At 37.6% G+C, this 13,001-nt stretch overlaps 1 protein-coding gene across 2 annotated transcripts; it reads left to right on the top strand.

The window, feature by feature from the left end:
- The first annotated feature begins 6,883 nt into the window (after positions 1-6,883).
- On the top strand, positions 6,884-12,581 carry LOC103973556 (uncharacterized). 2 transcript variants are annotated; one of them, XM_009388165.3, is made up of 13 exons: positions 6,884-7,095; positions 7,987-8,156; positions 8,401-8,636; positions 8,712-8,769; positions 9,149-9,276; positions 9,378-9,537; positions 9,652-9,949; positions 10,053-10,122; positions 10,195-10,285; positions 10,408-10,517; positions 10,966-11,295; positions 11,379-11,576; positions 11,816-12,581. In XM_009388165.3, exons 2-13 carry the CDS (start codon positions 8,042-8,044, stop codon positions 12,179-12,181), a joined length of 2,160 nt encoding a protein of 719 aa, XP_009386440.3. In that variant the 5' UTR covers positions 6,884-7,095; positions 7,987-8,041; the 3' UTR covers positions 12,182-12,581. The 2 variants fall into 2 exon arrangements, with proteins under 2 accessions (XP_009386440.3, XP_064955413.1); XM_065099341.1 differs by lacking the exon at positions 6,884-7,095 and having other exon boundaries at positions 8,017-8,156; positions 8,401-8,547.
- The last annotated feature ends 420 nt before the right edge of the window (positions 12,582-13,001 follow it).

Below are 13,001 nucleotides of genomic sequence, written 5' to 3' on the forward strand. Positions count from 1 at the left end.
GTTCGGGCGGTACCACCGCCTAACACAGTCTCAAAGACTGTGCCACGATAGTGCCACTTCTTGGGTCACTGTTTGGGCCTTTCATTGGGCCCAACACAGTCCTTACATGGGCTCAACTGGCCCATAATTGGGTTGGCCCAATTCTAATCTCAATTACGTGCTAACTACGAAATCTAAGATATTTATTGAGCTAAACAAGTCTTTAAGTCTAGTTTCTTCCGGCAAGCTTTCGACAAACTTCTGACGATCTCTCGACAATGTTCTAGCGGACTCTCAGCAACCTCCTAGACTTCATGACAATCTTCTTGACGAGTTCTGATGAGCTTCTCTGGCAAGCTCCGAGACTTCTCGGTTGGTTCTTATATAACTTCCAACGAACATCCGGACTTCCGACGAACTCTCGAACTCCCAACGAAATCACGTTCTTGACTCTGAGACTTTATTTTGCTTTATGCCTTGCTATCGTAGTTAATCCTGCACATGTAAAAACACACTTCCATCTAGACAATTATTACTAAGTTTGAATCATGTTGTCCGGCATGTCATTGGTCCATCGATGCTTCATCCAATTCTTTGGCGCATCGTCCTCTCTTGCGGCCTATTGCCCAATCGGCCAATTGACTCTGCAACTCCGATATCCTTGGCGTAATATCTGCTCTTATTGGCCCGATGTTTGAATCCATAGCCCGAAGCCTTATGTCGATACGTCGACCGATCTTCCGGCTCGATGTCTAATCTTTTGATATGTTCCACCAGCCCAACATGATTCTTCTTGCTTTAATTGTCTCATCCTGATCGAAGCATCCTGCGTCACTAAAAACGCAAATCAAATCATAAACACTTATCAATTGGTTTCATCATCAAAATATGAGATTCAATAGAATCATGTTGTCCGACATGTCATTGGTCCATCGACGCTTCGTCCGATTCTTCAGTGCATCATCCTCTCTTGCGGCCTATTGCCCAATCGGTCAGTTGACTCCGTAACTCCGATATCCTTGGCTTAATATCCGCTCTTCTTGGCTCGATGCCCGAATCCATGGCCCGAAGCCTTCTGTCGATATGTTGATCGATCCTCCGGCCCGACATCCAATCATCTGACATGTTTTCCTCCGGCCCAACATGATTCTTCCTGCTTTAATTGTCTTTACCTGATCGAAGCATTCTGCGTCACTAAAAACGTAGATCAAATCATAAACAATTATCAATTGGTTTCATCATCAAAATCTAAGATTCAATAATCTCTCACTTTTTGATGATGACAACCTATTGATGACGGAGTTAAACTTAATTCTTGGAGTTTATACAAAATCTCCCTATCAATATGGCATATAACTCTTGGATTCAAAAATCCAAGCAAACATATCATGATAAAATCATGCATAACATCAACATACTTCTCTCCCTTTGTCATCAACAAAAACGAGAAGTTCAATTATCAAGTGTTTTAGACAAACAAGTTCAAGTCATTTAAGTGCATGCAAGCTAGCAAGTTTTCAAAAACAAATGCAAGATAGCATTCTTGTTGAAGTGTGCAAACTAGCAATTCTTGCTTCCTTTTGCAATGTGCTAAGTTGCAAGTTTTGCTTCTTGAGATAGGCAAGATATCACTTTTGCTTCTCTTGAGATTGCAAGATAGCATTTCTTGCATTTGAGCAAACTAAAAAGTTTTACCTCTTTTTACGATATGTACATTTATAATTTTTGCTTCTCTTTATATGTGTAAGCAAGCAAGTTTTTGCATCTTCTTGACTTGTGTAAGCTAGCTAGCAAGCTAGCTATCTCCCCCTTTGTTATTATCAAAAAGAAGGGAAGAATATAATTTTGTATCTCTTTTTTCTTTATAATAATTTTCAAAGCATGACAAAGGTAAAGTATCAATCTTGTTTGTACATCATTATATTTTCAACTTACAACATGCACAATTTTAAAACTTTATCATTCTTACTTCATGCATGATACTAAAAATAAATCAATCATCACTATGGGCATATCATACATGATATTGAAGCATTCATGATACATCATTTTGGCAACAAATCATAGCATTTTAAATCATGATGGTATCTAAATGTCAATTTACATTACATCCCATATTTCATGCATATTTTTATTTCATCACATTCATTTCATCTCATCAAGAAAAATTAATTGAGAGATGAATACAAGGAGTTATACAAAAATAAATCATATCATGAGAGATAAAATGATGTAAATACCAAAAGACATGATTCATATATTAAATCTCCTCTTAAATAAAATACCAAAAAAAATTATAGGAGTACAAAAGAAGAGATCTTGATTAAAAAAAATCTCATGCAATTCCAAGAAATCAAGATCATGATTTTGATAAAACTCATTCAAATTTAAATCATTAAAATCTCAAAATTACTTACAAGAGATTCAAAATGGCATAAATAATTTTATTGATCTCTTAGTGAAAAATCGATAAGGTAGGGATTGAGAAGTTTTCAAGAAAAATGCTTTCCTCTTTTTGTTTCAACTTATTAATTGATTCCAAATCCATGTATCATTCATTAACACCAAAAAAGAACTTTCAATAGATTGTAAAAATTATTATGCATAAGTTTGAAATATAAATTTGTTAAGCATGAATCATTATTATATTTTCATTAAGACATCAAGCATGGTTTTGTTAAACAAAATATTGAATTATTTTTAAAGATATCTAAACCTTTTTAGTTTCAATTTGTGTGATTGATTTTATATTAGCATGCCCAAATATTTATTCTTATGTCAAAACCATGCATCAACGTTTAAAAAGGAAAGATCAAAAATCATCAAGATCAAAAAGTATAACACATAATTCCAAAACATATAATTTCAAATCATTACTTGCATAAAAATCATCAAGTATGATATAAATATTTATTTTCAAAACATTCATCATGATAAGATATTTTTAATCAAAATTATTTTGTCTGTTTATCATAAAATATGATTATTTTTAAAATCACTAGAAAGGTAAGCATGATCCAATTTTATTTTTATATTTTCATTAAGCATACAATTAAAATATATATAATTTTTTTAACTAATTTAAGAACAACTTATGAAAAGCATTATGTAATTTTAAAGTAAACAATGGGCATTTTGATTATCTCATCATTGAAAGCCGTTAAGGCGTAGTTAGCCACATCGCCTTTGTTGATTTTCTCCTCATCTTTGGAGGAGCTCGATTCATCCCAAAGTGCTTCCTTCTTCTTGTGTTCATAGCAAGTAGTTACGTTCTTTTTATTTTTTAATTTTTATTTCATAAACTTTTTAAATTTCATGAGGAGTTCAAGTTCACCATCACTTAAGCTTATGCTCGATAGTCTTCAATTGTTCTAAGTCCTAAATCCTTCCTGTTCTTTGGAAGGTGGTTGAGTTCTTCACATGTATTGCACGTTAATTCATAGGTCAAATCTTCAATCGAAAAATAGTTTAAATTTTTTGATTCTTGTATTGCCGTGACTTTCGAATCTTAATTTTTAGAAAGTGATCGTAAAATCTTGTTAACGAGTTCAAAATTCGAAAAGCTTTTACCAAGTCCTTTTGGACTATTGACGACATCCGTAAAACGGGTGTATATGTCTCCAATAGTCTCTCTTGGTTCCATACGAAACAACTCAAAATCATGTATCAAAAAGTTGATTTTCGAATCTTTAACTTTACTAGTGCCTTCACATGTGATTTCAAGAGTATGCTAAATGTCAAAGGTCGTTTCATAAGTAGAAACTCGATTAAACTTAGTTTTGTCTAAGGCGCAAAATAGAGCATTCATAGCTTAGCATTTAAAGAAAAAATCATCTTCTCTAAATCATTCCAATGGTTCATTAGAAGAGAAGATATTCAAAAACCGTTTTCCACAATACTCTATAAATTTAAATCCAAATAAAGTAAGAAAACTTTCATTCAAGTTTTCCAATATGTGTAGTCCGTCCCATTGAATAAGGGAGGACGAATGAGAGAAAGTCCATCTTGAAAGTCGAAAAGAGTCATTTCTCTCAGGTGTTAAACCAAATAAGAAATAACGAGGCTTTGATACCAACTGTTAGGAACAAGTCGGTACTAGGGGGTGGTGAATTAGTGCAGTGGTAAAATACGTCGATTTCGAAAAATTCTTTCACACGATAAAAATCGATTTCGGAAATTTAACTTGAAACACGTGTTCGTAAATGTATTGAAGGCAATAAGCAAGTAAAATGGTTTGCAGTAAAGTAAATGGCAACAATAGAAATGCAAACTAGAGAATACGTCAATTATATAGTGGTTCGGTCATCGTGATCTACATCCACTCCACTGATTCCTCTTCCGTCAAGGCCACCAGCATCCATTATCGGTCTTCCTTTAATAGGCGAAGACTAACTTTTTCCACCCCTTTTTTTCTTTTCACAGGTTCAGGAGACAACCTTTACAAGCACACACACTCCTCTCTAAATAGAATTCTAAGTTTAAGCTAGAGGAGGGATTTCTCAAGTGATTTTTATAATATTTTCTCACTTTAAAACTCTTTGTGCTTGTATTTATTAACCACGGTTGAGAGGGGTATTTATAGACCTCAAGTTGATTCAAACTTAGAGCCTAAAATTATCTCATCCCAGGTTTCCTAGGTTCAGGCGGTACCACCGCTAGTGTCAGTCTGACATTGACACTATGTTGGGCGGTACCATCACCCAGTTTGGTAGTACCACCGCTTGGCACTGGGCCACTAGGCGGTACCATCGCCTGACACAGTCTCGAAGACTGTGCCACGACGGTGCCACTTCTTGGGTCACTGTTTAGGCCTTTCATTGGGCCCAATATAGTCTTTAATGGGCCCAACTAGCCCATAATTGGGTTGGCCCAATTCCAATCCCAATTACGTGCTAACTACAAAATCTAAGACATACTTAAGCTAAACAAGTCCGTAAGTCTAGTTTCTTCCGGCGAACTTCCGACGAACTTTTGACGATCTCTCGGCAATATTCCAACGGACTCTCAATAAGCTCTTGGACTTCACGACGATCTTCTTGGCGAGTTCCGACGAGCTTCTTTGGTAAGCTCTTGGACTTCTTGACTGGTTCCTACAAAACTTCCGACGAACACTCGAACTCCTAACAAAATCCTATTCTTGACTCCAAGACTTTATTTTGTTTTATGCCTTGCTATCGTAGTTAATTTTGCACTTATAAAAACACACTTCGATCTAGACAATTATTACTAAGCTTGAATCATGTTTTTCGGCATGTCATTGGTCCATCGACGCTTCGTCTGATTCTTCAATGCATCGTCCTCTCTTATGGCCTATTGCCCAATCGGCCAGTTGACTCCGCAACTCCAATATCTTTGGCTCAATATCCGCTCTTCTTGGCCCGATGTCTGAATCCATGGCTCGAAGCTTTCTGTCAATATATCGACCGATCCTCCGGTCCGACGTTTAATCATCCGACATATTTTCCTCCGACCCAACATTATTCTTCCTAATTTAATTATCTCTCCTTGATCGAAGCATCATACGTCACTCAAAACGTAGATTAAATCATAAAAAATTATCAATTGGTTTCATCATCAAAATATGAGATTCAATAAAACTAATATTTTTTAAATATTATCAAAACCATGATCTTATTAGTTGATCCATATTTCATCAATGACCTAAAATCTATGATATACTATTTTTAATTCAAAAAAACTTTCATCTCAGGATTGAAATCAAATAACATTAGTTCAAATTTATGATGTATATCTTCCGATGTTATCTGAAAACGATCTTTGTGTGATTTGCAAAAGTGACATCTATCTACAAGGAGAAGCAGGCACTCTTCCTCCTCTCATTCTATTTTTTTTATAGGACCATACGACGGCATGACATAGTATGCTCCGAATGAGGCATGACACAGGATGCTCCAAATGGATATTAACTTCTGAACTATTAGTAAAAAATACTTAAATCTAAATTAGCAATAATACATGCATCATATGTCGATTTATAATTTTACCCACCCACTTGCAATGTCACGTTAAGTCGGAGATTTACCGAATAAATTAAAGAAGAAGGCTCTTATCGATATAAAATTTAATAAATATAAACATCAGTATAATATTTTATTCTATAAAAAAAAAGAAGAGTCTATTTTCATCACTAAATCCTGACAAAGAAGGCAGAACAAAGTTATAATATTTTATTCTATAAATAAAGAGACTTTTTTCCTTCGGGTTCAAATCCGATGGGTCGAGATATTATTTTTCTAAGGAAAAAGACAGTATAATAAGCAGTAGATTCAAGAAAGTTCTTTTGAGGTTTGATGGAATTTGCAGGTGACTGAGCCAAAGGAGTTCAAAAGTGTTGGAGGGATATATGCAATTTTAATGTGATTGCATATGCAATCTTTGTTGGGGATTATTCTTTGATAACAAAGATTAAGGTTCATTAGGATCCCCTCCACATATCATTACAGATATCGGGAGCGAATTAGAGAACGACTTTTGGGTTGCCATTAGGCACTTAATCCACAATTAATGACGCTGCAATGTCTCTTGCAGCGCTCACAGCCGTTTCACGAATCCCAAAGCGGCATAACCAAAACCTTGGCCAATCCCTTCCTTTCCTACTCGCCTGTCCTCCCCCAGACACGCGCGCCCGTTTCTGCCAACAGGGAGAACCGTGGGTCCCGTATGGAGGGAGAGTATGGACAAAATTCGTGTCCGCTGTATGGTGGAATCAGCGGATCTTGTCGGATCGCAGAGGGAAAGAGTCTGACGTGGAGGGACAGGTGGGATTTTGCTGTCGGCGGTCGGATGGGGATCCGATGGGCGGATGTCAGCCGTCGGATCGAGGAAGATGTCGTACGTGCTCGTATTAAAGCGCAGGTGAGGGGGGAAGAGACAGAACGGGGATAAAGTAGAGGGGTGCGACCGTGCGAGAGAGCAAGAGGGGCCGTTTCGAGAAGCATATGGCCGCTGTTTGGGGGAGGGAGAAGGTTTCGATCTTTCCGTCTATTTGGATCGCTCCGCACTCGCTGCTACCTTAGTGGGATCTGATTGAGCAGAGGAGATTCTAGAAATCGAATGGGAATCTTCGTTGCTTGAAGTCGGCCGCTGGATTCAAGGGTGGGTATTCCATCCTCCTGCCTTCTCTCTGTTTTCTCGCGTTTGTTATCCTCTATATGTTCGAGTAACTCTCTGTGGAAGATATAAAGGAGGAGTCTTGGCGCATTTGGAGTTTGGTATGGTTTCTGCAATCTGGAGGGTAGAGTGGATGGGTTTTGGGTTCGAGGTCTCCGATTTCCTTCCTTTTCCGACTTTGTTGTTGTACGGATGAGCGGACTTCGCTTCCTACAGGGGGTTTTGAGATGGCAGAAAAGGATAAAGATCGAAACTTGGGACGGAGTTCCGCGGATTAATTTTTTGGTTTTTTTTCCATTCAAATTCTTGTTTCTGGCCTCATCTTTTTTGAATGATCCCATGAATGTCCGAAGAAAAGAAAAATAAAAAAAATCCCTCCTTTCCCCTTTTATTCTATGCTTTTGTTTGGAACCCGATTCTTCTCGGCTCAGAGGACGAAACTTTCTTTTTTTGCTTTTTATTTCCTTCTCCCTTTGCTTTTCTCTTCATCTCCTTCGTCTTTGTTCTCTTCTTTTTCTTCTACAAATTTTTCGCTCGTACTACTATGTTACTCATTTCCGGTGTCAGTGTTCTCCTGCCATATTCGAACTCTGGTATCCATCTGCAGCTGAGGTGATAAAAAGAGAATTTTCGGCTTCTTCCGACTGAAGACTCCCAAACGAGAAAAAAAAAAAACCCTCTCTTTTCGACTCAAAATAGGAAAAAAGATGCCTCATACGTCCTTTCACTCGATACTTTCCCTTATACGCCCACCGGGCATCTCTCCTTCTCTAAATCTAGAGTGGATATGACATAAAACCCACATAAGAATGTTAAAAATCATTTCTTTTCTGATCACCTCATCTAATCTAGGCGTTGGCTTTGTTTATCCCACAGCGGTGAGAGGAGAAGGTGCCTGCGGAGAAGATTTGGCCGTGTGATCGCTGAGTCCATGGTGGGATCAGATAGAGACAGGCAGCGATCGCGAGATTTGATGCGTGGAACAAGCAGGGCGAGTCGTCTCTCGCCCGCTAAGCGACAGCCAATCGGCTTCTCCTCGCCTACCGGTATTTGTGCTCTATTCTCCCTTCCTTATGTTCCCCTTATTGCCCCTTATTCCTATTCGAATTTACTTTCGTGGGTACCATACTGCTCTTTTTACTTGTTAACAACCTCCTCCTCTGTCGGATAATGTGTACCAACCTGTTTGCTGTTTTTCCTCTCGCAGGCTCTGCTCCCTTCTTTTCACGTTCTTGGGTGTTTTTTGTGGTCAATTCACTAAAACTCCTATTTCGTTTTGATCTTTTTCAGTTTCAAATGATAATGTCCACTTTAACAGTGGAGATGGAGTAGACACGAATGCGTCGATGGCTAGGTGGAAGGACAAGGTCAGGACTTCAAGGTGGAGATTGAACAACAATGATTCGTCTGGTGAAGTGGGCTGCAGCAGATCGGAAGGTGAGGAGGCTAATACTATTCGTGCAATGCTTGGTAGTATCACCACCGCTAGTCTAACTAGTAGGAAGACAGTTGGGCTCCATGAAAAGGTTTGATCATTTTGCCCATAGTTTGTACACTGATTTTGATATGTGTTTATGTGGCTGATTCTTAATCTTTAAAAGGTAGCTGAGGATAGCGATATTGTCGATCCTGCATCTGTGCCAAGGAAATTGAGATCAGGTATGTGAAACTCACTGTGTATTGATTTTTTTACAAATATTTATTAAAGCTTAATTGAATTGTGCTTTTTTTTTTTTTTCCGTATGCACGTTAATTTCATGATACTGAACATGCATTACCCTAAATTTGTTAGGAAACTACATTTTCTTTGGAGTTTTGTGAATATAAAATATTTCAGAGGTTGACTTATATTTTTTATTCAGTTTCTAAGGATCATAAAGTATTTATACTGTTTCATGTAATTTCCACCTTTTTAATTGTGGCACTAAACAATATGAGGACAACAAGCTGCAAATCAAGTTTTTGGTTTTTCAATATGGTTAACTTATCAAAGTTATATGTAGTAGGGTTGATGATTCTGTAATCTTTTCTGCTTCAGCTATCAACAAACGCGGCAGTCAGACATCACCTAATGAAGCAACAGTTACAAAGAAGAAACATCATTGTACTTCTAATGGTCTCCAGGTGCTGCATGGGGATGGCGGAAGGAGGTGCAAACAAAGCATGGTTAGATCCTTAGATAATTTGTTTATTTTTATTTGATTTATTTTAGTTTGTTTTATGCCTACAGGTCCAAGGTAAATATTATTGTTTTCTGTTTTATGTAGCTGTTTGACTCACTTACCAAGGATGAAGAGATAGCCGTTGATGCTTTATGTACATTATCTAGAATGCCACCTCTATGCAAGCAAATTCCACTACAGGAATGGAGTAGAGTGTCAGATGATTGTCAGGATATCGATGCAACCTCAGGCCAATGTTTAGAAGGTGAGCTTTCAGAACTTTTGTGGTCAGCTGAGTTATGAGTTGAGTGCTATGTATGTTTCCATTTTGGTTTGATTTTTGTTGTTTGGAACTTGAGCACATTATGTGATTTAACAGATATAAAAGAGGAGGATAAAAATGTTTTGCAACAAAGCACTGTCTGTGAAGTAAGGACTCTCTCTTTTATGGAAAAGCCATTTAAAGAGACAATAAAGGATGGACATGCTCCTTCCAGACAACCTATCACAGTTTGTGGAAAGCCAACTTATGATTCCAATTGTACTAGAACTCCTGAACCTGGTGGTCACATAGCTCCCTTGTCCGAGAATGAACACCCAGGGAATACTCCTTTCAGAAATCTTATGAATTCTTCAAGCCCTTCAGGAATCTTGCCTCACAGTTGTAATGGAATCAGGTAGGTTCTGTGTATTTCATTTTATGTGTTATTTCATAATATTTGATTGCTAACCAAATATGCTAAATATTAAGTTTGCCCCATTCTTTTCTTTCTGTGATAGGGCACTGCAACCGACTCAATATGATGATATAACAGCCCTTCCACCATGCAAATTAGATATGTCACTACAGGTAATACTTCTCCCTCAACTTTAGATGATTTTTCTTTTCCTGATATGAACTAATTATCTTTACTGATTTTAGAACGGAGATGCTGGATCGGCTTCGCTGGGACATGAAGTTCAACAAGCAGAGCATGGGAGTCAAAGTTGTGCAAAACTTGTCTATGTGGAAGGTAGCAATTATATGTCAAAAAAGAAACATTCTGCAAGCAAAATAGTTTCTAATGCTTCATGTTGGATGCCAAGATTTATGATTAAATCGAATCATTGAGTAACTTCCTACTGTAACTGTCAGGGGCTATTCCACCACATGCCCAGGCCTCAAGCGATTGTGCAGAGTGTCCTGAACTTAGCACTATTACTGCTAGACTTGCTTCAAATGGAATTGACCATCCAACTAAGAAGGTGGTGTTTCAAGGCCTTAATTTTATATTTCCATAGTAATTTACAATTATTGACTTAAGTGTCAATATGCTATGTGTTTGGACTCCATGAATCGTGTAGGTTTATGTGACATTGTAGTTTTTCTTGTTGGCACCAAGTTCAGTTTGCTATTGTTTTATAGGTTTGTAGTCTTCAAGATTGTTTGGAAGTCTATTTGTTATTCTTACTAAAATGTTAAAGAGTAGTCATTTCCATGTATCATGACATATTTCCGAGTGCTCAAGTTCTAAAGCATTGTCATTTATGTTACAAACGTCAACACAACTTGTCTTTTATTTCATCTGTGCAGATATCATAAACTGAAATTGGTCTGCAGATTTTACTACTAGTATTTAGCTTCACTGCCATTTTATGGCCTATTCGTTAGTCCTGTGTTTTCATACATAATTGGTTGGTTTTATCTGTCCAGGTTCTGATCGATGTGAAGTCGGATACAAAAAACTGTGCTACTCATGTATTCATATGCAATCTTATCAAATGCTATCAAAATAAGGGGAATCAACGGACAGTGTCACTGTCGTCCGAGGAACCAAAGTCCAGGAATGAGTCAAATTTGCATGCAACATTAAACAATGATATATCTGGGTTACGAAGTGGATCCAACAGTGTGACATCTGCTGCTACCAATGGTTCTATAGTTGAGAGAAATACACATGGAGGAAGAAATGAAATTCGATGTAGCAAAACATTTATGCCAGCTCACCTGTCTTCAGTCTCATTAGAAGTCAAGCAAAATCGGGTAATTTTTCGTAATTTCTCTCTCTCTCTCTCTCTCTCTCAACTTCCCTTGATGTTCCTAATGAATTGTTGCATTTTGTTCAGACCTGTGACTTCCTCTCCTTATCAGCTGGTGGTGTTGCTAGTACTTCTCCAAATGGAATGCAACATCCTGGGAAGCTTGTTTCTCCTTTTTTGCATGCTCAGGTTCCACACCATTCTCTCATGCCATATCCTTTCCCTCGTGTACCATATGGCCCACCTTACCCAGAGAAGGTAGCACCACCTGCAGCTACTCAACAGGTACTGACAAATACTTTGGCATAATTATTGTGATCACTTTGGCAGTACAACAATTGGTGAAAGACATCTTAGTCTCGTTCATCAGGCGTTTAGCTTAGTTCATTACCGTCATTTGTAATGTCATCTTATATTTTTGTTAGGAAACAAATCAGGACCCAACTTTTGCAATGATGACATAGAGCTTGTAGCATGTGCATCTCTCTCTTGATTCATGTTGAACTTTTGATGTTTGTTTACAGGCACAACTACAAGTAGCACATTACGGAGGCAACCCATTCTATGGACTTAATATGGACAACACTATAGGCAATATACAGCTGCAGCAACAGCGCCAGCAGCAACAGATATGGCAAGCCCATCTTGCAAACTACAGGGTTCCTGTAGGCGTTTCAGTGTTGCAGAACGAGCAACTCCGTGATTCATCTGGTCCCATGTCCCAAAGGGTTCAAGCTTCATCGACTTTGTCTCCTTCCTGTTTGCAAATACAAGGTGGATCCAGTCACCGACCTATCTTTCAGCAACAACACCATCTTCTTGCTAATGGTTCCCCATCATCTTCCAAAGTGAAGCCTCATCAACACCAACAATTCGGAGATATGCATTGAGTAGATCCAATCATGAAGCTTCTTTGCGATGATGGGAGTCGCTAGCTAGCGAAGACTAAAATGATCAAATAGGATGAGAAACCCATTTATGAAGACTGCTCATCATATGCTGGATCAAGCATGATGGTTTAAATGGGAAGACAACATGGTCATGTGTTACTATAGTAGCATTCTTTTTGTGCAAAAGCAATGTGTGTAGCACATCATAATTTAGTTTAGTCTAAAAGATGGGAGGAGAAAAAGGAGGCCTCTCATGGTAATATATGATTATTCTCTGTGTTGATTCAGTATGTTGCAACTAATTCTGATGTGAAAAGCCATCGCTAGCAGATGTAAAGATGGTTTTTGAGTTTCTTTTGTCAACGTTGCCAATTGAATATGATTTTGACTTACAGCTGCATGCCATCTCTAACTGACTAACTACGTGCTAAAGTGCCCAATCAGAATAATATTGATATTTTTGTTTTATGGCCTATCATACTTAATTCCTCACATTGAACATATTGTTGTATATAATATATAAAAAATGTATTGTTAAAATATATTTAAAAAATATATATAATATATAATATATAATATTAAAAAAAAAAATATTTTTGTTTGACATTTTACACTATATTATATAATATTATATATGGAGCACCCAACAAATCAAAGTGTTTATGTAAGGTTTGCTCGCTGCTTCTCCTCCTCTTAGCATTTCCGATCCCTCGAGGAGGTACACTCTTTACTGTCTTCGATCCCTCGAGGAAGTACACTCTTTACTGCTTTCGATCTATTCTTTCGTTTTCCTCTGATTGATCGATATGAGTTATCTTAT

The sequence above is a fragment of the Musa acuminata genome, chromosome BXJ2-3 (genome assembly GCF_036884655.1).
Source record: "Musa acuminata AAA Group cultivar baxijiao chromosome BXJ2-3, Cavendish_Baxijiao_AAA, whole genome shotgun sequence".
Lineage (NCBI taxonomy): Eukaryota > Viridiplantae > Streptophyta > Magnoliopsida > Zingiberales > Musaceae > Musa > Musa acuminata.